Genomic DNA, 27,774 nt, shown 5'->3' on the forward strand with positions numbered 1-27,774 from the left:
GGATTTCAGTATGCCTGATCTTTTTATTCTCAGTGGACATAAACTACTACCAGAGGAATTTGGCCGCAGTTTAAGAGGGTTTCACGCGCGCAATCTTAGCAGCGCTGACTGAAAATATGCAAATAAGGGAGATGGAATAAATCCTCCACAGTGCCCCCTATTGAAAGGCAGCATTCCTTCAAGTCAAAGTGGGACTTTTTATACAAGTCTTGCTACAATGACTGGGAATCAAAAGCAAAGCCAGACTCCATGTACATACAGCTGTTTCCGGGTTATTGCCCATCATCAGTGTACAGTAGGAGTCTGGCTTTTGCTAGTGAGAGGCCTGGGACAGGGGTCAGAAACGCTCTTTTCTCCTTAGGGAGAGCAACTATATACTATAAACTAAGTGAGGAGACTCAAATGGCCACGCACGCTCCTCTGGGTAATATGCAAATAAGGGAGATGGAATAAATCCTCCACAGTGCCACCTATTGAAAGGCAGCATTCCTTCGAGTCAAAGTGGGACTTTTTATACAAGTCTTGCTACAATGACTCCTACTGTACACTGATGATGGGCAATAACCCGGAAACAGCTGTATGTACATGGAGTCTGGCTTTGCTTTTGATTCCCAGTCATTGTAGCAAGACTTGTATAAAAAGTCCCACTTTGACTCGAAGGAATGCTGCCTTTCAATAGGTGGCACTGTGGAGGATTTATTCCATCTCCCTTATTTGCATATTACCCAGAGGAGCGTGCGTGGCCATTTGAGTCTCCTCACTTAGTTTATAGTATATAGTTGCTCTCCCTAAGGAGAAAAGAGCGTTTCTGACTGAAAATAAGCACATTGATCAGTGTTCATTCCTTCTGTCTACACTGGCAGACTACCTGAAGTATGGGGGTACAACTATCATTGGTCGGCTGCACATCTTCCCATTTTTGGGTGGACAGAGCTTGCTGCATTTATGCTGGTTGAAACTGAGCGACAAATGAAAAGTAAATGAATAGCATACGATGGCTTTTCTATGTAGATGTAACGATTATCACACATTTTAGTTCGTTTGAATGAATTTTGCGCAACAATCGATACGTATAAATGGTCCTCTAGTCCCATTAAATTCTCTATGCTAATATCTGGCTCCAGCATCTTAGAAAAAAAAACACTGGAAGAACTGCCATGAACTGCCTACTTCCATCATGGGGGTTGGGCCTGCACAATATCACAGAAGACAAAATGGTCCATGGTGCAAGAGTAGTTCAATTTGGACTACCCCTTTTTGTTGAAAGGGTGCCCTGCTGATGAGTTTAATGTCAGGGGAAGATTTTCATGTCTATTGAGTCCTGCAGACCATGAGTGGATCTATGTTGTAGCTCTTCATTGTCGCTTACGGTAAAGCCTCAAGCCTTAGTAAAGGGGGGTAATGTTGTATTATGTCACCACTGGAAGTGCTGTATTATGGATGGAGACATAATACACCACTATAGAGATGCAGTCATGCCCCCAGCTTCTGATTGGCTGGGGACGTGTGTGGCATGAGGAGAGGCGGCAGCAGGAGGAGAGGCAGCACCGTTGGCGGCATGAGGACAGGCTGCGGCAGGAGCACAGCCAGCATTGGCGACTGGACAAGACACGGTGGCAGGAGGAGATCCGGCAGCAGGAGAGCCACAGGTCATAGCAGCAGCGCCTGCATTCAATTTTGCACGCCCTGGTGGGTTACGGTGACTTTTCCTGTTAAGCTTACATATAATGTAAGCCTAACACGAAAACGAACCCTTGCCCTAACCCTCCAGGCCAGGCAAAAATCAATGCCACGCTGCTGCTAGCAGCGTTGAGAAATCTACCAATCGGGAGCTAGGGGCGTGACAGGGGTGTTCCTCCTGTCAAAGCCCTAGCTTCCGGTGGTGTCAAGGTACAACAGTACCGTAAAGGGGTTGCCCGGGAGTATAAAAAGTGAAGCCATGTAAGAAAAGATATGTGACTCACAATTCCTGTGTTTCTTTGGCATTTATGCACCCCATACACCTGTCAGGTGCTGCTGCCTATCTACTCGGACTTCCAGTAGTGCGCTCCGATCCACCTTACCCGCAAAGCCTTGAATCTGCTCTACAGACTTCGTTGTACTTGCCCATAAGCTACTTAATGCCGGTATAGGTACAGCATTCATGTGGTCTCTATTCAGCAAGCAACTGCAGAGCTACAGCCAACCTACATATGTGATGTCATTAGTGATGACATGTACATTAGGCTGGATTCAGGCAAGCATAGATCATGTGTCCAATGAACTGCACATGATCTACATCAAAAGAGCAAGTCAGAAAAAGGGGTCACTTTAGGGGCACCAGAAAGGTAAAAAATTTGTAGAGGAGGTAAATTACAAAGCAATCTACCTTTGCAATGAAGTACTAATAAAAATATAAGAGGTAATCCAGGAAAACCCCTTTAAAGATCTGTAATGGAAGACCCATAGAAATCTATTGGGCCATACTGTACCTGTGTATGCTTCTGAAGAAGATAAACGGTAGCACGTTCCATTGTGTATTGTATTATAGAAGTATTCTTCCCAAGACACATTATATGTAGCAAATAATACATTGCTATATGGAAACAGCACATATAGGGGGATTTATCAAGCGAGTAGCGCCAGTTTTCTAACAAAAAAGTTGCACATTTTGCCGCACTCTCCCTAGTTAGAAAATAGGGAGGTTCATCGTGAAGGGGCAGGACCATCATCAGACAGGCACATTTATTTAAGGAGTTGTCCAGCTGTAAACTATTGATGGCCTATCCTTAGTAGATCAGAAGCAGTTCGCTGCCTGAGAGCCCCTCTGATCAGTGGTTTTCTGGACTGCTGCACTGAGCTTCTATATGAAGGAAGCAAACAGCTCCTTTATCAATGCAGTAGCCAAGCTTGGTATTACATGCCATTCACTTGAATAAGAACTTTTCCTGTAATACCAAACCTGGTCACTACGGCAGGAACAGAGCTGTCTGCTTCCTGTAGAGATCAGCTCAGCACACCAGTCCAGAAAACAGCTGATCAATGAAAGTCCTGGGTAGTGGATACCTGCCAATCTACCATTGATGAGCTATCTTGCAGATACTCTGCCAACCGTATACAACTGGACAACTCCTTTATGTATTACTCTAGAAAATGGCAAAGAAAATTATGGGAATCATTTTCTGGTGCACAGACAACCCAAGATGTACCAAATTTCTTAAGAGATGTGCAGCTCTCAATAAATTCAGTGCATCTTATTCCAGTGAAGTGCATAGTAAAGGGGTTTTACCAGAATAACAAATTATCCCATATCCACAGGATAGCAAATAACTTGCTGATTGGTAGGGGTCTTATTGCGGAGACCCCCGCTGGTCTTGATAACAGGACTCCCATGTGCCATTCTCCTATAACTGCTGGGGTCACTTTTTCGCCATCAGTGATATCACTCTGAATGGAGCGCTTTCCAAGCATGCGCAGTCAGCACTCCATTCACTTTCATTGGGACTGCTGAGATATCCAAGTGGCACTGTACTCTTCTGTACTTACTTACCAAACTATGCATTTTAGGTGGTAAGTGGATGCAGTGTACAGCATCTCTGAATTCAGGCTTGGGTGGCTGTTGACTGGGCATTCTCAGAACCCACCAGATCAGGACAATCCTAGAGCATCTTTAATATGCCATCTGTCTCCTATAAATCATTGATGCCAATGATGGTACAAAGGCTAGGAACACTGGCGCGACCCTTTAGTGGACAGTAATTCACAAAGGAGTGTATTTCACAAAATATTTAGAACCAGAGAAGCTATTGGAAATCAGCTTAGTGCGTTTCGAGGTTCGCAGACCTCTTCATCAGATAGCTGAGTGAACATCAAAGGAATATGTTCAGCATTTCAGGGCCACAGACAAGAAAAACTGTGGATACCATGGTAGGTCAGATAAAGTGGTTCCCAAAGCAGAGGCAATAGACAGGCAGTTTTTCTTCCCTGTGAACCAAGATGCTAAACATACTCCTTATATGTTCATCTAGCTATCTGAGGAAGAGGTCTGCGAACCTCAAAACACGTTATTGGCTGGTTTCTAATAAAACTTCTAAATACATTGGGAAATCCACTCCTTCATGAATTGCTATTCACTATTGGGTCATGCTGATAGTGTACCCGGGCTTCTCAACGGTCTACCAGCATACTAGGCCGGCAGCACCTACTATACCATGTTCTCTATCTCTCTGGTCTCCACAACACTACCAGAGTCGGTGATTTTCTTTTTGGGATGTCCTGCACATTTTTTCCTCTAAATTTCTAATAATCATTGACTTTGCAGGTTACAATTCTCAGGTGTCTCTCATGTACATGTATACAGACCTGCAATGCACCCCTTTATTCACCCCCCCAAGTATAGACACAGACAGACTTATTGTAAAACAGAAAGACACTAGCAGAAATCTTAATTATCCTGCCAAAGATTTCTAAAGGTTATCTTAAAGTTTGACAAGTGATGCAACAACTTGAAAAACTGAACCTTCTACTTCACATAAAGATCTACACCCAAAGTGGTAGGATGTGCAAACCACAAACCACCCTGCTACAATGTAACAATCCACTGTTCTATTTACAAACACCATTATTATGTTATTGTATCAACAGCTCTAAACACAAAGGGGATAATATGTCAGAGGAGGAAGATGAGAAGGTATTGTGCTCCTTCCATATATTATAATAAGGAGAGAGAAAGAAAATCTGGGCAGGGCGTGGTGCTCGATGCAACAGAAACACACATGATGCCTCCATATTTGTTCTGTGACTAAATAAACATGAGATGATACAATGTAACCACTTAGAACTTCCATCAAGTGACAATACATTATCTGGTCACATCAGGGGTTACTTGTCCACCTGCATTTGGGGTTTTGTGGACACACATTGCATGACCTTGTGCACATACATGACAGAAGCATCACATCAAGAAAAAAACCTGGCACAGTCACATGTACTGGACATGGCACCTTAGGCAGATGCCATGCGACAAATCTTTCTACATATGAGTTGACCAGATATCATCTTAATCTTTTACCCATCCATAAAAATCAATGATTCCTGCCCTTAGTTACCTCTTTGGTATAGTCTCCAGGGGTGGAGGTGGCACCTGTGCCAATGTGTGGCTGGGAGGGGGTGGCATGGCTTGTCTGTAGGCTGCTGCTCCTTGCAGGTGGCTGGCTTGGGCCTTCACTGTTGCTTGGGGTATCTGTGCCCTCCTCATTGGAGCCTGCACTGTGCAGGGCACTGACCGTGCCAGTGTCAGCAGCATCCGCAGGTTCTGTGTGTACCAGCCAGGCACTGACCTCAGTCCTGGGCACTCGTGTGTCCCCCAGCGCCCTCACCTCGTCCAGCAGCCTCCTGGCAGTGAAGAAGGAGTCCAGGTCCGGACTCTTGGGGTGCAGACTGGACCCCTCCCAAGTGTCCCTCAAACTGTGAAAGGGGATTTGAGAGTAGGCAGAGCTGGTGCCCAGGATGATCTCCCTGATGGGCGGCAGGTAAGAGTCCAAATCCACCCTCACCCCGACCAGGCTCAGCAGGATGGCGAACTGCAGCAGACCTTCTGTCATATACTTCTTCAGATCCTTCATTGTATCCCTGCCGGGCCAAGAGGACGAGGAAACTTCCCAGCTCCCCTCTAGTACCGTTCAGTCTGGGCACAGGCAGTGGGCATAACCAGGCAGGGGCACAAGATGGGCAGCAGGTACCCCCAAACTGGGAAGAAGACAAAAGAGCCCGCCGGCTGCTCCACTGCTGCCAGACACAAAGGCATCAATGCACAAACCCACTGACAATGCCGGGCATAGCTGCACTTCCCACAGGCAGGCAGGCCGGCAGGGCGGTGGGCAGTGCCATGGGGGGAGGAGCTGAGGAGGAGGAGGGGGAAGAAGGTGTGAGCACACCATGTGACAGGGGGACAGTGCTACTACTCCCAGCATACTGATGTACCATACATGTCACGTGAGGACAGCACTACTACTCCCATCATACTGATGTACCATAAGTATAACATGAGAACAATATGACAGGGGGACAGCACTACTACTCGCAGTATACTAATGTACTATACATGTGACACAGGGACAGTACTACTACTCCCAGCATGCTGATGTACCCAACATGTCACATGAAGACAGCACTAATACTCCCAGCATACTGTTGTACTATACATTTCACATGAGGACAGCACTACTACTCCCATTATACTGATGTACCATACATGTGACAGGGAGACAGTACTACTACTCCCAGCATACTGATGTACAATACATGTCACAGGAGGACAGTACTACTACTACCAGCATACTGATGTACCATACACGTGACAGGGGGACAGTACTACTAGTCCCATTATACTTATGTAGCATGCATGTGACAGGGGGACAGTACTACTACTCCCAGCATACTGATGTAGCATTCATGTGATAGAAGGACAGTACTACTACTCCCAGCATTATGATGTACCATACATGTGACAGGGGGACAACACTACTACTCCCAGCATACATGTTGTTTTGTTATATATTTTATGTTTAATACATTACTATATGTCCTCACCCCTGGATTTTTCATGGATCCCTCTGCCAAGGTGGAATTTGACTAAAGGCTTTCTGGACGTATTTGGGAGTCTTCACGGAGAAGGCTCTCTCAGATGTAAGTGACTTTAATACGTTCACTCTACACCATTCTATTGCAATAAGAGCACGGATCTGCTTTTGAGTTTTTTTGTTTTCTCCTGCATTCTGAAGACATTAGTGACTATAACATGTAATATTGTAACGCTCAAGAAAGTCATCCAGGCCCTCTTACATTTATTGAATTCGCCATCACCTAGTCCTCAGGCAAAGAGCTCCATAGTCTCACTGCTCTTACAGTAAAGAACCCCCTTCTATGTTGGTGTAGAAACCTTCTTTCCTCTAAATGTAGAGGGCGCCCCCTTGTTACAGTCACAGTCCTGGGTTTAACTAGATGATGGGAGAGATCTCTGCATTGTCCCCTGATATATATATATATATATATATATATATATATATATACACACACATAGTTATTAGGTCGCCCCTCAACCACCATTTTGTACACAATATTCTATGTGTGGTCTGACCAGTGACTTGTTAAGAAGAAGAACAATGTTCTTGCCATGTGTCCCTAGACTAGAGATGAGCGAGCACCAAAATGCTCGGGTGCTCGTTACTCGAGTCGAACTTCCCGTGATGCTCGAGGGTTCGTTTCAAGTAACGAACCCCATTGAAGTCAATGGGCGACTCGAGCATTTTTGTATATCGCCGATGCTCGCTAAGGTTTCCTTGTGTGAAAATCTGGGCAATTCAAGAAAGTGATGGGAACGACACAGCAACGGATAGGGCAGGCGAGGGGCTACATGTTGGGCTGCATCTCAAGTTCACAGGTCCCACTATTAAGCCACAATAGCGGCAAGAGTGCCCCCCCCCCCCAACTTTTACTTCTGAAAAACCCTCATTAGCAACGCATACCTTAGCTAAGCACCACACTAGCTACAACAAAGCACAATCACTGCCTGCATGACACTCCGCTGCCAATTCTCCTGGGTTACATGCTGCCCAACTCCCCCGCACGACCCAGTGTCCACAGCGCACACCAAAGTGTCCCTGCGCAGCCTTCAGCTGCCCTCATGCCACACGCTGGCCTCATAGCCACACCACCCTCATGTCTATTTATAAGTGCGTCTGCCATGAGGAGGAACCGGAGGCACACACTGCAGAGGGCTGGCAGGGCAAGGCAGCGACCCTCTTTAAAAGGGGCGGGGCGATAGCCCACAATGCTGTACAGAAGCAATGAGAACTCCAATCCTGTGCCACCTCCGTCAGGAGCTGCAAACGTGGGCATAGCAATGGGGAACCTATGTGCCACACACTATTCATTCTGTCAAGGTGTCGCATAGCTCAATCCACACTGCAAGGGGAAAGCCGTGAGCGCTCTGCCCCCTACCAAAGTCAGTCAGTGCCTTTGTGCCAGACAGGTCAAACACCGCAATGGGAACTAAGTTTGCACCAACAGCATAGGTGGGTCCTAGGAAACCCAAGACATGAACAAAAAATTGATCTGAGCGGCCAAACATGGCAGACTTGCACCGCGCCCACGACATAGGCCTCGGCCCACAGATTCAGCAATCCTAGGCTGGAAGCGGACTTTCACTGCACCCAGGACATAGGCCTCTGCACAAACCCTCAGCAATCGTGGGCCTACAGCGGACTCCAATGCTAGCGTAGCTGTGCACGTCTCATTACCGCTGTATTGCTCCTGTAGTTTGTTCCAATGCAGTGCCCCGGATAGTAGAGCCAACGTCAGATTAAATACAGGTGGGCTTCGGCCCACACTGCATGCCCCAGTCAGACTGGGGTTCTTTATAAGTAGACACAGGCAGGTACAACTCCGTGTGGACCGACAGCATGGGTGGGTCCCAGGAAGCCACCGGCGTTACATAAATAAATCCCATTGCATTGCCCAGCACGGCTGAGGTAACGTCAGATTAAACGCGGGTGGGCTTCGGCCCACACTGCATGCCCCAGTCAGACTGGTTTTTTTTTTATAAGTAGACACAGGCAGGTACAACTCCCTAATGTGAAGTCCGTGTGGACCCAAAGCATGGATGGCTCCCTGGAACCCACCGGCGGTACATAAACAAATCCCATTGCAGTGCCCAGCACAGCTGAGGTAACGTCAGATTAAATGCAGGTGGTCTTCGGCCCACACTGCATGCCCCAGTCTCACTGGGGTTTTTAATACATAGACACAGGCAGGTACAAATCCGTAATGTGAAGTCCTTGTGGACCCACAGCATGGGTGGCTCCCTGGAACCCATCGGCGGTACATAAATGTATCCCATTGCAGTGCCCTGCTCAGCAGAGCTAACGTCAGATACAATACAGGTGGGCTTCGGCCCACAGTGCATGCCCCAGTCAGACTGGTAATATGTACCTTAACAGTAACCGCGTTAGTGGGAATGTGGTCGCGACTGCGGACCTAGTAGCGCGGTTTTATTTAGTTGGTTTTCGGAATGTGACCAGGATTAAGTGGGCTGTGGCAAGGGGATGGTGGGGGGGCTCTCTTGTTGTGTCGTTAAAGGTGAAATTCTTGGACTGCCACCAGACAGACCAATGCAAAGGTATTTGCCAAGAATGTTTTCATTGTTGGAGGAGGAGGGGGATGTTTTTGAGGCACTACGTGTCGTCTCCACGTGTCCGTGGTTATATGCACCTTAACAGTAACCGCGTTGGTGGGAAATGGCCTCGCCGCCATCATGTCTTTGGGAAGCCTTCGTTTCCACACCCCACTGACATAGCATTAGCAGCGGTATAGGCAGAGCCCAGAATTAGTAACATTTCAGCGGTAGCATTAGAGACAGGCCCCAGTAACATATCACTAGCAGCAGTATAGGGGGAGCACAGTATTAGTTCCATTTCAGTAATAGTAGCAGTCTGGACAGGCCCCAGTAACATATCACTAGCAGCAGTATAGGGGGAGCACAGTATTAGTTTCATTTCAGTAGTAGTAGCAGTCTGGACAGGCCCCAGTAACAATTCCGAAGCAGCAGTATAGGGGGAGCACAGTATTAGTTCCATTTGAGTAGTAGTAGCAGTCATGACAGGCCCCAGTAACATATCACTAGCAGCAGTATAGGGGGAGCACAGTATTAGTTCCATTTCAGTAATAGTAGCAGTCAAGACAGGCCCCAGTAACAATTCCGAAGCAGCAGTATAGGGGGAGCACAGTCTTAGTTCCATTTCAGTAGTAGTAGCAGTCAAGACAGGCCACAGTAACATTTCCGTTGGAGCAGTTTAGGGAGATAACAGTCTCTTTCACATTTCAGTAGTTGCAGTATAGACAAGGCCCCAGTTACATTTATGTAGCAAAAGTGTAAGCCAACCCCACACACCTTGCTGTACCATGAGTGCAGGCGAAGCCCATAAAAATTACTAGGATTACACTGTAGAAAAATTGCCCATGCCCAACCAAGAGGGCAGGTGAAACCCATTAATCGCTTTGGTTACTGTGGCTTAATTTGTAACTAGGCCTGGAGGCAGCCCAGTTAAAATAAAAATTGGTTCAGGTGCAAGTTTCAACGCTTTTATGAGAATTGAAACGTAAAAACATTGTTTACAAAAGTAATATGACTGAGCCTTGTGGGCCTAAGAAAAATTGCCCGTTCGGCGTGATTACGTGAGGTTTCAGGAGGAGGAGCAGGAGGAGGAGGATGAATATTATACACAGATTGATGAAGCAAAAAGGTCCCCGTTTTTTATGGTGATAGAGAACAATGCTTCCATCCGCGGGTGCAGACTACGTATTATTTAGGTACCGCTGCTGTCCGCTGGTGGAGAAGAGAAGTCTGGGGAAATCCAGGCTTTGTTCATCTTTATGAGTGTAAGCCTGTCGGCACTGTCAGTTGACAGGCGGGTACGCTTATCCGTGATGATTCCCCCAGCCGCACTAAACACCCTCTCTGACAAGACGCTAGCCGCAGGACAAGCAAGCACCTCCAGGGCATACAGCGCGAGTTCAGGCCACGTGTCCAGCTTCGACACCCAGTAGTTGTAGGGAGCAGAGGCGTCACGGAGGACGGTCGTGTGATCGGCTACGTACTCCCTCACCATCCTTTTACAGTGCTCCCGCCGACTCAGCCTTGACTGGGGAGCGGTGACACAGTCTTGCTGGGGAGCCATAAAGCTGTCAAAGGCCTTGAAGAGTGTTCCCCTGCCTGCGCTGTACATGCTACCTCATCTCCGCGCCTCCCCTGCTACCTGGCCCTCGGAACTGCGCCTTCTGCCACTAGCGCTGTCAGATGGGAATTTTACGATCAGTTTGTCCGCCAGGGTCCTGTGGTATAGCATCACTCTCGAACCCCTTTCCTCTTCGGGTATGAGAGTGGAAAGGTTCTCCTTATACCGTGGGTCGAGCAGTGTGTACACCCAGTAATCCGTAGTGGCCAGAATGCGTGTAACGTGAGGGTCACGAGAAAGGCATCCTAACATGAAGTCAGCCATGTGTTCCAGGGTACCTGTACGCAACACATGGCTGTCCTCACTAGGAAAATCACTTTCAGGATCCTCCTCCTGCTCCTCAGGCCATACACGCTGAATGGATGACAGGCAAGCAGCATGGGTACCCTCAGCAGTGGGCGAAGCTGTCTCTTCCCCCTCCTCCTCATGCTCCTCCCCCTCCTCCTCCTCCAAAACGCGCTGAGATATAGACATGAGGGTGCTCTGACTATCCAGCGACATACTGTCTTCCCCCGCCTCCGTTTCCGAGCACAAAGCGTCTGCCTTTATGCTTTGCAGGGAACTTCTCAAGAGGCATAGCAGAGGAATGGTGACGCTAATGATTGCAGCATCACCGACTGCTGGCGACGTGCTGCTGCTGACACCTCTTGATTGAGAGACAGAGGTTGCGTAGGAGGAGGAGGAGGAGGGTGGTTTAGTGGAGGAAGCATTCACCGCTGCAGATACCAGCACCGAGCTGGGGCCCGCAATTCTGGGGGTGGGTAGGACGTGAGCGGTCCCAGGCTCTGACTCGGTCCCAGCCTCCACTAAATTCACCCAATGTGCCGTCAGGGAGATGTAGTGACCCTGCCCGCCTGTGCTTGTCCACGTGACCGTTGTTAAGTGGACCTTGCCAGTGACCGCGTTGGTGAGGGCGCGTACAATGTTGCGGGAGACGTGGTCATGCAGGGCTGGGACGGCACATCGGGAAAAGTAGTGGCAACTGGGAACAGAGTAGCGCAGGGCAGCCGCCGCCATCATGTTTTTGAAAGCCTCCGTTTCCACAAGCCTATACGGCAGCATCTCCAGGCTGATCAATTTGGCTATGTGCACGTTTAACGCTTGAGCGTGCGGGTGCGTGGCGGCGTACTTGCGCTTGCACTCAAACAGTTGCGCTAGCGACGGCTGGACGCTGCGCTGAGAGACATTGCTGGATGGGGCCGAGGACAGCGGAGGTGAGCGTGTGGGTGCAGGCCGGGAGACGGTCGTGCCTGTGTCCTGAGAGGGGGGTTGGATCTCAGTGGCAGGTTGGGGCACAGGGGGAGAGGCAGTGGTGCAAACCGGAGGCGGTGAACGGCCTTCGTCCCACCTTGTGGGGTGCTTGGCCATCATATGCCTGCACATGCTGGTGGTGGTGAGGCTGGTGGTGGTTGCTCCCTGGCTGATCTTGGCGCGACAAACCTTGCACACCACTGTTCGTCGGTCGTCAGGCGTCTCTGTGAAAAACTGCCAGACCTTAGAGCACCTCGGCCTCTGCAGGGTGGCATGGTGCGAGGGTGCGCTTTGGGAAACAGTTGGTGGATTATTCGGTCTGGCCCTGCCTCTACCCCTGGACACCACACTGCCTCTTGCAACCTGCCCTGCTGCTGCCCTTGCCTCCCTCTCTGAAGACCTGTCCTGAGTAGGTGTTGCAAACCAGGTGGGGTCAGTCACCACATCGTCCTGCTGCTCTTCCTCCGAATCCTCTATGCGCTCCTCCCTCGGACTTACTGCCCTTACTACTACCTCACCGATAGACAACTGTGTCTCATCGTCATCGTCCTCCTCACCCACTGAAAGGTCTTGAGACAGTTGCCGGAAGTCTCCAGCCTCATCCCCCGGACCCCGGGAACTTTCCAATGGTTGGGCATCATTGACGATAAACTCCTCTGGTGGGAGAGGAACCACTGCTGCCCAATCTGAGCAGGGGCCCGAGAACAGTTCCTGGGAGTCTTCCTGCTCCTGAGCATGTGTCATTGTAGTGGAGTGAGGAGGCTGGAGGAAGGAGGAGCAGCAGCCAGAGGATTCGGATTTGCAGCACTGGACGGCGCAGAACTGTGGGTGGATGATAGGTTGCTTGAAGCACTTTCTGCCATCCACGACAGGACCTGCTCACACTGCTCATTTTCTAATAAAGGTCTCCCGCGTGGACCCATTAATTGTGCGATGAATGTGGGGACGCCAGAAACGTGCCTCTCTCCTAATCGCGCAGCAGTCGGCTGCGATACACCTGGATCAGGAGCTCGGCCTGTGCCCACACCCTCACTTGGGCCTACGCGTCCTCGGCCGCGTCCACGTCCTCTAGGCCTACCCCTACCCCTCAGCATGCTGTATTACCAGTGATTTGATTTCCCAGCCAGGAAAGAAATTGGCGCAAACCTGCAGGCCAAATAGAATTTTTGCCCTTTTTTTTTAAAAGGAAAGGCCCACTGACTATATTCAATCAATAATGTGTTGTGGCCCTGCTGTGTGTCACAGAACTGCAGTGCTATTAACTGCAGCAGAGCGGTGATTTCCCAGCCAGGAAATAAATTGGCGCAAGCCTGCTGTTAAACTTAGCTGGCTGCGTATGATTTTTTTTACCTTCTCCACCCAGCACACACGTACCCAGAACGCTGAGGACTGTCAGAGGCAGGCCAAATAGAATTTTTTTTGCCCTTTTTTTTTTAAAAGGAAAGGCCCACTGACTATATTCAATCAATAATGTGTTGTGGCCCTGCTGTGTGTCACAGAACTGCAGTGCTATTAACTGCAGCAGAGCGGTGATTTCCCAGCCAGGAAATAAATTGGCGCAAGCCTGCTGTTAAACTTAGCTGGCTGCGTATGATTTTTTTTACCTTCTCCAACCAGCACACACGTACCCAGAACGCTGAGGACTGTCAGAGGCAGGCCAAATAGAATTTTTGCCCTTTTTTTTTTTAAAAGGAAAGGCCCACTGACTATATTCAATCAATTAATAAATGTGTTGTGTGGCCCCGCTGTGTGTCACAGAACTGCAGTGTTATTAACTGCAGCAGAGCGGTGATTTCCCAGCCAGGAAATAAATTGGCGCAAGCCTGCTGTTAAACTTAGCTGGCTGCGTATGATTTTTTTTACCTTCTCCACCCAGCACACACGTACCCAGAACGCTGAGGACTGTCAGAGGCAGGCCAAATAGAATTTTTGCCCTTTTTTTTTTTAAACGTCCTCTAGGCCTACCCCTACCCCTCAGCATGCTGTATTACCAGTGATTTGATTTCCCAGCCAGGAAAGAAATTGGCGCAAACCTGCAGGCCAAATAGAATTTTTGCCCTTTTTTTTTAAAAGGAAAGGCCCACTGACTATATTCAATCAATAATGTGTTGTGGCCCTGCTGTGTGTCACAGAACTGCAGTGCTATTAACTGCAGCAGAGCGGTGATTTCCCAGCCAGGAAATAAATTGGCGCAAGCCTGCTGTTAAACTTAGCTGGCTGCGTATGATTTTTTTTACCTTCTCCACCCAGCACACACGTACCCAGAACGCTGAGGACTGTCAGAGGCAGGCCAAATAGAATTTTTTTTGCCCTTTTTTTTTTAAAAGGAAAGGCCCACTGACTATATTCAATCAATAATGTGTTGTGGCCCTGCTGTGTGTCACAGAACTGCAGTGCTATTAACTGCAGCAGAGCGGTGATTTCCCAGCCAGGAAATAAATTGGCGCAAGCCTGCTGTTAAACTTAGCTGGCTGCGTATGATTTTTTTTACCTTCTCCAACCAGCACACACGTACCCAGAACGCTGAGGACTGTCAGAGGCAGGCCAAATAGAATTTTTGCCCTTTTTTTTTTTAAAAGGAAAGGCCCACTGACTATATTCAATCAATTAATAAATGTGTTGTGTGGCCCCGCTGTGTGTCACAGAACTGCAGTGTTATTAACTGCAGCAGAGCGGTGATTTCCCAGCCAGGAAATAAATTGGCGCAAGCCTGCAGGCCAAATAGAATTTTTGCCCTTTTTTTTTAAAGGAAAGGCCCACTGCGTATATTCAATCAATAAAATATGTCTTCTGGCCCTGCCTACACAATTCTGTCCCTGGAGTATTACTGCAGGGCGCAATGCTCTGCACGGCCGATTTGGAAAAAAAAAAAAAGTGCAACACTGCTAACAGCAGCCTCCACAGTACTGCACACTGTTAAATGTGGCCCTAAGAAGGACCGTTGGGGTTCTTGAAGCCTACACTAACTCCTAACGCTCTCCCTACAGCAGCTCCAACACTATAGCACTGTCCCTCAGCTATCTCACAACGCATCTGAGGCGAGCCGCGGGAGGGGCCGACTTTTATACTCGGGTGACATCTGATCTCCCCAGCCACTCACAGCAGGGGGGTGGTATAGGGCTGGAACATCACAGGGGGAAGTTGTAATGCCTTCCCTGTCTTTCAATTGGCCAGAAAAGCGCGCTAACGTCTCAGAGATGAAAGTGAAAGTAACCCGAACATCGCGTGGTGCTCGTTACGAGTAACGAGCATCCCGAACACCCTAATATTCGCCCGAGCATCAAGCTCGGACGAGTACGTTCGCTCATCTCTAGTAACAAAACCAGAAAACCAAAATAACAAAGCAAGCAAATACAGTACTTAGCTTTAGCTGCAGCAAGTAACAGATGATTCAGCAGGAACCTACTAACTGCTAGCCCAGTCAGGGAGAGACTGAGAATCAACCGCAGTTTAGCTCAGTATCAGGCCAGGTTAAATAACCCTAGAATTACCCACAGGTGTGACCAAGCACGTCACACCTAATACCACACGCACTGAGCCAGAAGATGTAGAAACATCTCCAAAACCAGCAAGGGACTATCAGCAAGGTGGCAATTCCAGAACCACCGCAACAGTACCTCCCTTTTCAAAAGGGGCCCCAGAATCCTTATGACCAGGTTGATTCGGAGTTAGTCTGTGAAAATGTTTCATAAGCCATTCCGCATGGACATCTGCCGACGGTACCCATGTCCTCTCCTCAGGACCATAGCCATGCCAATGCACTAAATACTGTAGTGCTCTCCTAACCAGGCGAGAGTCCACTATGCAACTTATCTCAAAATAAATATCCCCATCAACCACAACCGGGGCTGACAGATGAACCATTCAACAAATCAGCTAACAAACTTCTTTAACAGAGATTTGTGAAGCACATTATTTATTCTCATCGAACTAGGAATCTCCAAATGAAAAGACACAGGGTTAATTTTTCCAATGATTTTGAATGGGCTGATAAAACATGGACCTAGCTTAAAAGACTGTTGTTTGACAACCACTACCAGTCTCCGACCAAGAAGTTAGTCCCCTCAGAATGTCTATTATCCGCCACCTGCTTAAAATTTGTAACCATTGTTTGAAGATTCTTCTGAATATCCTCCCACACCGCCTCAATGTTAGAGAAGAACTCATTCTCCTCAGGTACCTCTGACACCTCCTTAGAAAACATACCAAGCATGGATGGAACCCATAATTATAAAAGAAAGGCGACATCTCTGTAGATTTCAACGATCTATTGTTAAGTGTGAATTCAGCTAAAGGCAAAACCCTGACCAATCCTCCTGATTCTCTGAGACATAACACCGCAAGTATTGTTCCAGACTCTGGTTACATCTCTCAGTTTTCCCATTAGTCTTCTAGGTGATATGTCGAGAAAAAAGAGAGCTGAATTCCCAACCGAGAACAAACAAAACGCTAGAAACTCAAAACAAACCTCGACCCCACAATCGGAGACAATATTTGCTGGTAACCCGTGCAATCTCACAAGATAAGTAGTGAACAATCTGGACAAGGTTTTAGCATTGGGAAGACCGGGAAGAGCCACAAAATGATCTTACTAAAATTATGTATCACAACCCAGATGACAGTATTACCATCAGAAAGCAGCAAATCTGTAATAAAGTCCATAGACAAATGAGTCCAAGGTCTCAGTGGTATTGGCAAAGGCATCAACCTCCCGGCAGGGGAATTACAAGGCGATTTTGTTATGGCACAAAACTTAATAAGAAGAGACAACACTGAAAACATCTTCTCGTAATGACGGCCACCAAAAAGTTCTTGTGAGTAATTTTCGAGTATCATTAATCCCCGGATGACTGGCTAACACTTCAGTCAGCACCTGCAGCCTCAAATGAACAGGGACAAAAAGCTTTCCCATCGGAAGGCTCGCTGGGGCTAAATCCTGTGCCTTACGGACATGCTCCTCCAAATCTGGTGAAACTGCTGACACTACAACTCCACCAGAGTGGATGCAGGAGGTTCATCTGAAACCACCAGGACAAAGCTCCTGGAAAGCACATCGCCCTTAACATTTTTACTGTCAGGACGATATGTAACCATAAAGTCGAAACGCGAAAAAAACCAGTGACCACTGCACCTGTCTTGGGTTAAAGGGGTCGTCTCGCGTAATCAAGTGGGGTTAAGCACTTCTGTATGGCCATATTAATGCACTTTGTAATATACATCGTGCATTGAATATGAGCCATACAGAAGTTATTCCACTTACCTGCTCCGTTGCTAGCGTCCTCATCTCCATGGTTCCATCTAAATTTGCTGGCGGCTTGCTTTCTTAGACGCGCTTGCGCAGTCCGGTCTTCTGCTCTGAGCACGAGCCGCTTCAGTGTGCTCGCCGCTACAGCTCTTCTGCGCATGCGCAGACGAGCTGTATCTTCTCGGGAGCGCGCTGGAGCGGCCATTCTGCTACCATCCTCTCTTAGATGAAGGTGCAGAGCCGCCCAGCCGCCCAGCAGAGCCGCCCAGCCCAGCCCAACCGCCCAGGTAAGTGATGGGTGACGGACTGACGGGGGTGACGCGTGACTGACTACCGCTGTGGCCCCGGAGCCTACCGCTGGGCCCCGGGGCCTACCGCTGGGGAGCCGGGGCCTAGCGCCGGTTACCTGCTGCCTGGCGGTGGGTGACTGGTCGGCCGCGTTCAATCCCGGGGTCCGGTCGGCGGCTGCGGGGCGTCTGGTTGTCAGGGAGACACAGCTGGTAGCGTCTCGGGAGCGCGCACGTCGGGCTACAGCAAGCGACGGGAAAAGAGCCGGCAGCCATCTTGGGGAAACTTTTTATAAGTTGCTGAAACGCTGGAACTGTAAGTACAAACCAGCTAGAAAAGTCATTTACAGGGGGGCTTAGTAATGTATGCTTAATTAGGGGGACTGGGCAAAAAAAAAATTTCACTGCTTCCTCGAGACAACCCCTTTAAGTCTTTTGGGTTAAGTCTTGTAGCTGACTCTAAGTAGATCAGGTTCTTGTGGGTTGTAAAACCCGCAACCTTATGACGCCACTCCTCAAAAGCCCACTTAATTGCCAACAGCTCCCTGTCACCAATATTGTAATTTTGCTCAGCAATAGAAAATGTACGTGAGAAAAATGCACAAGGACGAAGGTCTTGTGACATACTAGTTCCCTGAGACAGCACTGCCCCAGCCCCAACTTCTGAGGCATGAACCTCCACCATGAAAAAGGTATGGAGGAGTCTGGTTGCACCAGGATCGAAGCCGTTGCAAAACATCTCTTCAAAGCATGAAAAGATTGTAATGCCCTTGGTGATCATTTAGAAGGGAAGCAACCTTTCTTTGTCATATTCGTCAAAAGTTTGACCACCACCGAAAATCCCCTAATTTCCGATAATAATTGGCGAACCCCAGAAACCTCTGAAGCACCTTCACATTCTCTGGTAGCACCCAGTCCCGTACTGCCCAGACCTTCTCTGGATCCATCATGAACCCCCTCGGGGTAATAATGTGTCCCAGAAATGTGATCTGTTGTACAGAAAAACACACTTTTCATTTTTTGCAAACAAATTATTATCGCTCAATGCCTGGAAGACCTGACGAATATGAGAAATATGTGAATCAAAATACTACGAAAAGATAAGAATATCGTCAAGGCATACCAGAACAAAGCGGCCGATAAATTTATAGAGGACCTCATTGATGAAGGACTGGAAAACCGCATGAGCGTTTGTTAAACCAGACGGCATCACCAAGTTCTCGTAATGCTCTTCAGGGTTGTTAAAGGCGGTTTTCCATTCGTCCCCCTTTTAATCCAAATCAAATTATATGCCCCACGTAGGCACCATTCAACTGTAAAAACAGATCAGGAATGAGAGGCAATGGGTACGGATAACACTTGGTGACTTTGTTTAGCTCTCTGAAATCAATGCAAGGCCGCAAACCCCCATCTTTTGTCTTGACAAAAAAAAAAACTGTCGGCCCGTGGGGAATTTGGGGGATGTATGTGCCCCTTTTTCAAAATGTCCTGGATATAAACTTTCATAGACTGTCTCTCGGGCATAGTTAGAACATATGGCTTTTTGGAAGTTTGCAGTGTGGAACAAGTTCAATAGCACAATCCCCTATCCCTGTGAGGTGGTAACTTATCTGCCCGCTCCAGAGCACAAACATCAGCGAAATCAGCAATATATTCCGGTAATTCCTCAACTTGCACTGAAGACACCCTTACAGAGATACAAACAGAATTACAGTATGGACTCCATTTAGAGATGTCTCCCTTCTCCCAATCCACCACAGGATTATGCAAACGCAACCACGGTAGGACTAAGACTACATGCATTGGAAGGGATTCCATGACATATCAAGTGAAGTTCTTGATATGGAATAATCCGATCTTTAGACATATATCCAGAGCACAAAATCTCAAGCACTTCTGTGATAATGGAGAGGCATCAATGGCAGACACAGGAATGGGTAAATCCAGAGGTTTAACCTCCAACCCCAAGCAATTGACCATGTCAAGATGGATTAGGTTAATACCAGCTCCATAATAAAATAACATTTTGAACTGGCTTCGCAAAGCAGGGTCATTCCATTGAGTCTCAGTCACCCAATGGCGGAACTTGGCACAGAAATCCTCAATGGATGAGTCTACCTAATGTAAAGCTCTGAGGTTTCCCTCTGCCAGTGACCCCCTATCGGAGTCATCATAGATTATCCCTAAGGCATTGAAGAAATGATCCACAGAGGACAAAGCTTCAAAGGAGGGAGGTAAGGAGAAAGCCCACATCTGTGGAGCCCCCTGGAGTCTGGAAATGACAATGCCAACCCTCTGTAACTCGTCACCAGAGGACACAGGATGTAACACGAAGTACAGCTTGCAAGCTTCTCTAAAGCAGACAAATTTCTGTCTGTCTCCAGAGAAACGATCAGTTAGTCTGAGTTTCGGCTCCATACATGAAGCCCCCAGGGTGGGTTGCTGCTGCATTACCTCAGCAACCTCAGGTGCAAGCGCCCTCAGCTGGTTTGACAAAGCGTCAATGAGATTCATATTAGATAAATGAAAGTATCCCACCGAGTAAGTATGGCGGTTGATTATGTGACGTCCAACCTGGATGCGCTGGATCTGTCACTCGCAGATCTACCAAAAATACAAATAAACAACAAAACAAGAATGGAACAAAAATATGGGAAACACTGTCCCTATGCAAACAAACACTGAGAAGGGCCCTGCCTGAAAACAGGGCGATTGCCCCAATAAGGACGGCCCCAACCGCGTACCTCGGCCCCTAGTTGACCATACGTGGGGAAAGGAAACAAAACCAGAAAAACAAAATAACAGAGGAAACAAATGCAGTATTTGGATTTAGATGCAGCAAGTAACAGACAAAGCAGCAGGAACCTACTGACTGCTAACCCGGTCAAGAAGAGACTGAGAATCAACCACAGCTTAGCTCAGTATCAGGCCAGGTTAAATAACCCTAGAATTACCCACAGGTGCGACCAAGCACATTACACCTAATACTACACCCACTGAGCCAGAAGATGTAGAAACACATCCAAAACAAGCACCAGACTATCAGCAAGGTGGCAATCCCAGAACCACCGCAACAAAAGTGTCCCCTATATTGACCCCAGTAGTGATGGGGTCCCCCATTGCTGCTATGCTCTTTAGATGCAGGGAGAGGTAGAGGTTAAATTACTTACTACACACAGCTTTCCCTGTCTATGCTGTATTGGAGCTCACAGGCGGTGAGAAGACTGGAAGAATAGGAAGTTGCTTAACCCTTTCCTCTACCTGAAGCTGGAGATTTAGCAGTGCGGATTACAATAGAGGCGATTGGGACGGCCGTAGGCCCCCTTGGACTCTCAGGCTGGGAGCTGTCACCCAATCATAATCTGCCATTGATCCCCATTCTACTCCAGTTCCGGACAGCTTGTACTGAGGATATGAACGTCCAGGACCTGCGGTCAGCATAGCAACCGATCACATGACCAGAACCGGAATTGGGATTTTATATGATCCCTCTGAACAGACTAACCCTGCAAGTTCACTGCCCAATCATAGCTTTTGTCCAACTAGGTGTCAGTTATTCCCGCTATGACATAGTTTTCCTCTGACATTATTATTTCTAGTTTGTCTACTTTATGAGGCCTTAGTCAGACGGCCGTTTTTTCGCGCGATTTGCGGATCGCATGACGGATGCGCATCCGCAAATCGCGTGACCGGTGCGCGCAAGTCGCCCGCAAATCGCCCGAAAATCTGCTCCTAGCCGCGTTTCATTAGAAACGGGCCGGAGCTGTCCAGCGCATTGCATTCAATGGAGACGGCAATAGAGCCGCCTCCATTTAAAGGAATGCGCTGCGGGCAAGCCCGGGATGAATTGTCGGGAAGGGCTTAAATATATAAGCCCTTCCCTGCAATTCATCCTAAAATGTGTTAAAATAAAAAAAAATTGTATACTCACCTTCTCCCGGCAGCCGGAGCTCCGCGCGGCCGTCCTGCAGTGGGTGTGAAGGGGGTGTGAGTCAGACCTGCCCCCTGATTGGCTCAGCGCTGAGCCAATCAGAGGCATGCCTCACTCACACCCATTCATGAATTCATGAATGGATGTGAGTCAGACCTTCCCCTGATTGGCTCAGCGCTGAGAGGCAGCAGTCACTCACCCATTCATGAATTCATGAATGGGTGTGTGAGTGAAACCGGCCTCTGATTGGTCAGGGCTGTGACCAATCAGAGGCAGATCATTCAGCAGGCGGGGATTTTAAAGCCCCGCCGGCTGAATAGTGCCGAGAAGCAGTTCAGGAGAACTGACAGCGGCCGCGGCTGGACTCCGGCTGCAGCGGAAAGGTGAGTATACAATTTTTTTTTATTTTAACACATTTTAGGATGAATTGCAGGGAAGGGCTTATATATTTAACCCCTTCCCGACAATTCACCCCGCGCACGCCGGAAGCCCATTGCTTTCAATGGAGCGGCTGTATTGCCGGCTCCATTGAATTCAATGGGCAAACATCGTTCTTCTCTGCCACAGCTGTTACAGCTGTGGCAGAGAAGAATGATTTGTCTTCTATATGTTCTCAATGGGGTCGGCGCTGCTGCCGCCGGCCCCATTGAGCGCATATAGAGAAGAGAACAGGAATCGCAGATCGCAGATAGGTGCGATCTGCGATTTTTTTGTTCTATAATTTATCGGACGAGCGCATAAAAAGCGCTCATGTGTCCGATACCATTGCAAAGCAATGGTTTTATAAAATCGCCGGACGCATGCGCATGCGCAAATCGCGGCTAAAAACGCCCGTCTGACTGAGGCCTTAGTCAGACTTCTAGCATTAGTCACTGTAACGTTTAGAAGGTTTTAGTTATTTTTTATATTAAATGTATCCCTATTAACTGTTCTACCAGTTCTAACTGTACTAACCGCTCCCACCGCTCCACCACCTTTCCATTACTTAGTCCCAAGTCACTGTCTACACTATCTTCCCCCTTATCTCTCTGGTTGCCCTTCCCCCAGTCCCTAGTTTAAACGCTCCTCCAACCATCTAGCCATCTTTGGAGGCTCTAGCTCTAAGCTTACATCCTAGTTGCCTGAAATCACTTTTAAAGGACCGTCCACCTACCTCTAACTTTGTAATTGGTGCCAATGTGTACCAAGACTGCTGGATCCTCACTACCTCCTCCCAGTAATATGTCAACCTGATCCGCAATGCGTCAAGCTGAAGTGCCAGGAAGGCAACACACCGGTCTTTGTGGCAGATTACTCTGTCTGTCCCCCTAATAAATGAGTCTCCCACTACCAGGACCTGTCTAGCCTGCTCAATGCTCCTGTTCCCCTTCTTACTGGAGAGCAGGGGGCATGTTCTGCTACAGCAGTGCTAATCCTGCAATGGCATCCCCCTCATCTGCCAACTTTTCAAACTTGATGGGGTGTGCCAGTTCAGGACTAGCCTCCCTGGATCTCTTATCTCTACCCCTTCTTCTAACTGTCACCCAACTAGCTACCAGATCATCCAGCACTCCCCTACTACCACATTTGCCCCAGTGAGTGCCTGCTCAGTGAGCAGCAAACTCCTATCCATATTGCTAATGGATCTCAGTGTTGCACGCTGCTCATTTAGATCCAGAATCTGGGCTTCCAAATGTGCAACACACTCACAGTATGCACCCTCAAACAGCTGTTCAAGGACCTCATATCAAGGACTATAATCATGGAGCACATTCTAAATGGGGATCATACATGCCACATCCACCCAGGATGCGCTGGATCTGTAACCCGCAGATCTCACACAAATGCACACAAACTGTGTCAAAATAAGAGTAAACTAAAACATGCAAACACTATCCCTATCTAAACAAACACAGGGACGGAACCCGACTAAATGCAGGCAATTTGTCGGGACAAGGACGTACCTGATCTCGCACCTCGGCCCTTAGTTAACACTACGTGGGACAGGGGAATAACATAAAAAACAATATAGAAATGAAAACAATTGCAGACTTAGTTTTGAGATGCAGCAGGCAAATGAGAGATCCAGGACCAAGCTCTGACTACGACCACAGTCAGAGCCAGACTGAAGATTCAACAGCAATTCATCTCAGCATCAGGCCAAGCTAAATAGCCCTGACAATTACCCACAGATGCGGCTAAGCACGTCTCACCTAATACCACACCCACCAGAGCCAGAAGATGGAGAACCACCTGTAAAACCTGCATCAGACTATCAGCAAAGCAGCAATCCCAGAACTCCTCAACACTACAGATAGATTAGATAAAAGTAAAATATATGCAAAAACTCAAATAGATAAGCAGTAATTAAATACTCTTCCAAAGTCCCTAATCCCAAGTCACACACTTAAGAAACAGAACACTAAAGAATACAGTACACGTAGAATACTCTTCGCACGGTCACTTTTGTTTGCTTTATATAGGACTTATCTGTAATACGTCTACTCCTCCTCTTTTTGAAAAATCATCCAGTAAGTCATCCAACATCGTCTGCAGGAGATTCAGATACCAATCTGCGTTGGGCTGCCTTCGAATACGCTTTTGCATAAGCTGTACTACCAGAATTTACGTTTCCTTATATTAGTCATGGCAGTGGTCCCATGGCACTGAGATACTCAGAATGCGGATTTCTGCTTCTCACATGCTACTCTTCAACTTTGAAATTGGGTTTTACTCTCTTACAGAAGCCACAACACAAAATTGAAATCCATGTTCTGTGGCTCTCAGGGGCCCATGCTCTATACCACTATGTAGCCCATCTATGGCTTCCTCTTCAAGTATGCTATTATTTCAATATAGGACACCAGTACTAAGATATAGTGCTGGGTCAGTGTTTTTGATTACACCCTGGATAGCTCTGTATGCTTCAGCTGAAGCCATAGAGTGTAATGTCACGGGTGGCATGACAACATGTTATTCTGCATCTGGTGATGGCAAAGAGTGGGCAGAATAGTTCCAGGATTACATAGGGTAGGTTTTTCTGCAAAGTATATTTTGTATTAAATTAGGAAAGATTATCACCAAAAATGTCCTTAATGTTTTCTTCTCTAGAATTTCTGTGCTCGTTCCAGAGGTAACACAGGTTTTTATCTCTCTCTTCTACCACTTATGACTTGGAGTGAAGGGGGTGGATTAAAATATGGAAACACCGTACGAAATGCATGGGGTTTTGTTCATTAGCACTGAGCTGCCCTTTTGACTCCTGCTTGGCTGAGAGCTTTCCCACCAAATTTGTGTTTACTTCACCTCTTGCCCTGCTCTGGTTGATTTTGGGAGCCAGCTGGTAACAGCAGCTAAGTGGTTCAAACCGCTGACCAATGGAATGTTGCTCGGGCAGATGTTCACTTCTTCCTGGCAGCATCTGTGTCATATTACCTCCACTTAAGTTACATGGCATTCTAACTCATATTTTAATAAGACATGTCGAGACCAATTTTAAGGCATGCATTTCGCATGGTGTTCCCATATTTTTGTCCACCCCTGTGTAAGCTTTCCATTGACTGCAGTTCTCAATGTGAAAGACTCATACAAACCTGCAAATGGCGGACAATGTCCTGCTTTCTTCCTGTCATTGCAGGAAGACCTTGAGCTGTCATCAATCAGAAAATCCCTCAGTGGGTTCAATGTATAAAGACCCCCTCTTTAAAGCCCCTTCTGAAATCAGTGGCCATAGAATGTTTACTTTGAACAACCCTTAGGGTACGCTCACATATAGCAGAAATGGTGCAGATTTTGTGCACCAAAGTCCACATGAAAATCATGTAAAAATCCACACACATGGTGCAGATTTTGACATGGAGCATTATGTGTGGGAGGGCAGAGATGGAACTGCAGCTGTTGGGGAAGGTTGCAGTGCTGCTGTGGTAGTTGATATGGCGTTTAGGTGAGCGTTCACATTGTACAAATGCGCCAGAATTTGTTCCTGGCAATCACGTTATTGAACTCTCTTAAAGCATCTCTGGGACTCCCCTGCAGGAGGGATCAGCGGGGTCCATGGCCTAAGTGCACTGAACCCACTGTGCCAATTAACTGGTTTGACTTTGGGCGAGACCTAAGGGAGCTATCCTGATGGCTCCTCGGTATTACCCCTTTAACCCCTGTACAGGGATCTGGCCTTTGCAGCGGGAAACCGAACAGGCCGCTACCTCCTGAAATATTCCTAGTATACTTGGTGGCTCACCCACTGGAGTTGGCGACACTGGTGCAACGCACCACAAGGCAGGCCAGAGCGCTCAGTCATGATACGGTCCGCTGACGGTGTAGCTGACCTAACACCATCATACCCAGCAGGTCCTGCCCTCAAAACTCCCATAATACACAGCAGGACCTGTCCTTGCTACTCCCATCATACATAGCAAGACCTGTCCTCACTACTTCAATCATACACAGCAGGTCCTGCTCTCACAACTCCCATCATACATAGTAAAGCCTGTCCTCACTACTCCCATTATACTCAGCAGAGCCTTTCCTCACTACTCCCATCATACCCAGCAGAGCCTTTCCCCAATAATCCCATCATGCACAGCGAGAGAAGCCCTCACTATTTCCATCATACACTGAACCTTATTTATATCTTTAAGATATATAAAAGTTTTGACTGTGTTCCCTCTCGCCCTTCTCTCCTCCAGGCTATACAACCTAAGTTCTGTAAGTCTTTACTGATAAGTTTTGTCCTTCAGATTTTCCACTATTTTTGTAGTCCTTCTTTGGACTTGTTCTACTTTCTCAATACAGGTGTCCCGGCTTGCCATTTCCTATGATCGCTATTGTGAGCGATAAGGTATTGCAATACAGAAGTTCTACAATGAATTATCATAGTGACTATAGCTTTTATAGTTTCCTACTGGGACATAAAAAATGTAAAACAAAAAACTTTTTTTGCGCACTTTTTCCTTCTTGTATAAAAAAAGAAAAAATGCTAAATATTCCACAGATTTGGTATCATTGTATCCGTAACAAGCTATATAATAAATTATGCACACTATTTATCCTGCACAGCAAAAACAATGAAAAAAGAAAACTAAAAAACGAGGCAAAATGCTTATCTTGTTCGTTTTGTCTCCTTAAAAATGCTATAAAATTGATCAAAAAAGCGGTATGCAACCCAAAATGCTACCAATAAAAAAATTAAGCTCGTCACACACAAACCGGCCCCCACAGAGCTCTGTCCATTGAAAATAAAAAAATTATGGGACTTTGAATGCAGCGATGTACAAAAAAAATCCATTGTGCAACAGTGGAAGAACCTTAAAAAAAATAATGTTGGTATCGCCATAATCGTACCGACCCACAGAAAAAATATATCATGTCGTTTGTGCAGCATGATTAGAAAAAAAAGGGGTAGAATTGATATTTTCTCTCTGCTTTCAAAAAAACGTAATAAAAGTTTTACAGTACATTTTACGTCCCCAAAAATGGTACCAACAAAAACTACAGCTCCACACACAAAAAACAAGCCCTCATACGACCATGTCGATGTAAAAATAAAAAAATGCTATGGCTTTTGAAAAGTGGAGATGAAAATCCCCAAAAATGTGTTGCATCCTTAGGACCAAGATAGGCCGTGTCCTTAACGGGTTACAAGCTCTGGGAAGGGGCGCCATCTGGACCCACCACCTTATTCAACAATAAACATGCAAGTTCACCTACGACAGTAACCTCCAAAAGCACCGAATCAAAATCCTTACTTAATCCTTAATCAAATTACTAGAGGTAATACCAGACCCAATCATATCATTCTGAAAGCCAGTCTTGGTTTTGTCCTGGTTTCCGCCTCTTATTTAGAAAACCAAGACGAAACCAGAGCAGGGATTGTGTGAGCCGGAGACCTCTCTGTTCTTCCTCTCATATAGTTCCATCCCTATCAGTCTTTGGCACCTAATAGAAAAGCACTAAGGACACATTTCCACCTTTCCTTCCAAATAAAGTGTGTCTCTATATGAAGATAAGATTATCGTATTATGCTATGGTCCAATCATTGCTCGCATAGGCAATGATTGGACCATAGTAGCATCTGTAACGGCTCTTATGTTCACTGTGGTCCCTTTATAGATATTTCCAGGAGTACGAGTTAGTTATATGTTTCAGCAAGACTACAAATACTTGCCAAATTAGTGCTATAAAACCTCCTGCTGGGGACCGTTAATGGTTGTTACACAGTCCCCGGTCACGGTTGGGTCCCAGATAATCACATGTTGATTGTCATTTCCACTTTTTTACTCTGCCATCATATACCAGCATTTATTGTAG

At 47.2% G+C, this 27,774-nt stretch overlaps 1 protein-coding gene across 1 annotated transcript in view; it reads right to left on the minus strand.

Moving 5' to 3' along the window:
- Positions 1 to 5,825, minus strand: part of NFE2L3 (NFE2 like bZIP transcription factor 3) — a 46,492-nt gene extending 40,667 nt beyond the window's left edge. The window contains exon 1 of the mRNA XM_066585711.1: positions 5,088 to 5,825. Coding sequence (XP_066441808.1) covers positions 5,088 to 5,603 — 516 coding nt within the window. The 5' untranslated portion in view covers positions 5,604 to 5,825. The remainder of the gene's footprint in view (positions 1 to 5,087) is intronic.
- Between the last annotated feature and the right edge of the window lie 21,949 nt (positions 5,826 to 27,774).

Source organism: Eleutherodactylus coqui, chromosome 12 (assembly GCF_035609145.1).
Source record: "Eleutherodactylus coqui strain aEleCoq1 chromosome 12, aEleCoq1.hap1, whole genome shotgun sequence".
In the NCBI taxonomy this organism is placed as follows: domain Eukaryota; kingdom Metazoa; phylum Chordata; class Amphibia; order Anura; family Eleutherodactylidae; genus Eleutherodactylus; species Eleutherodactylus coqui.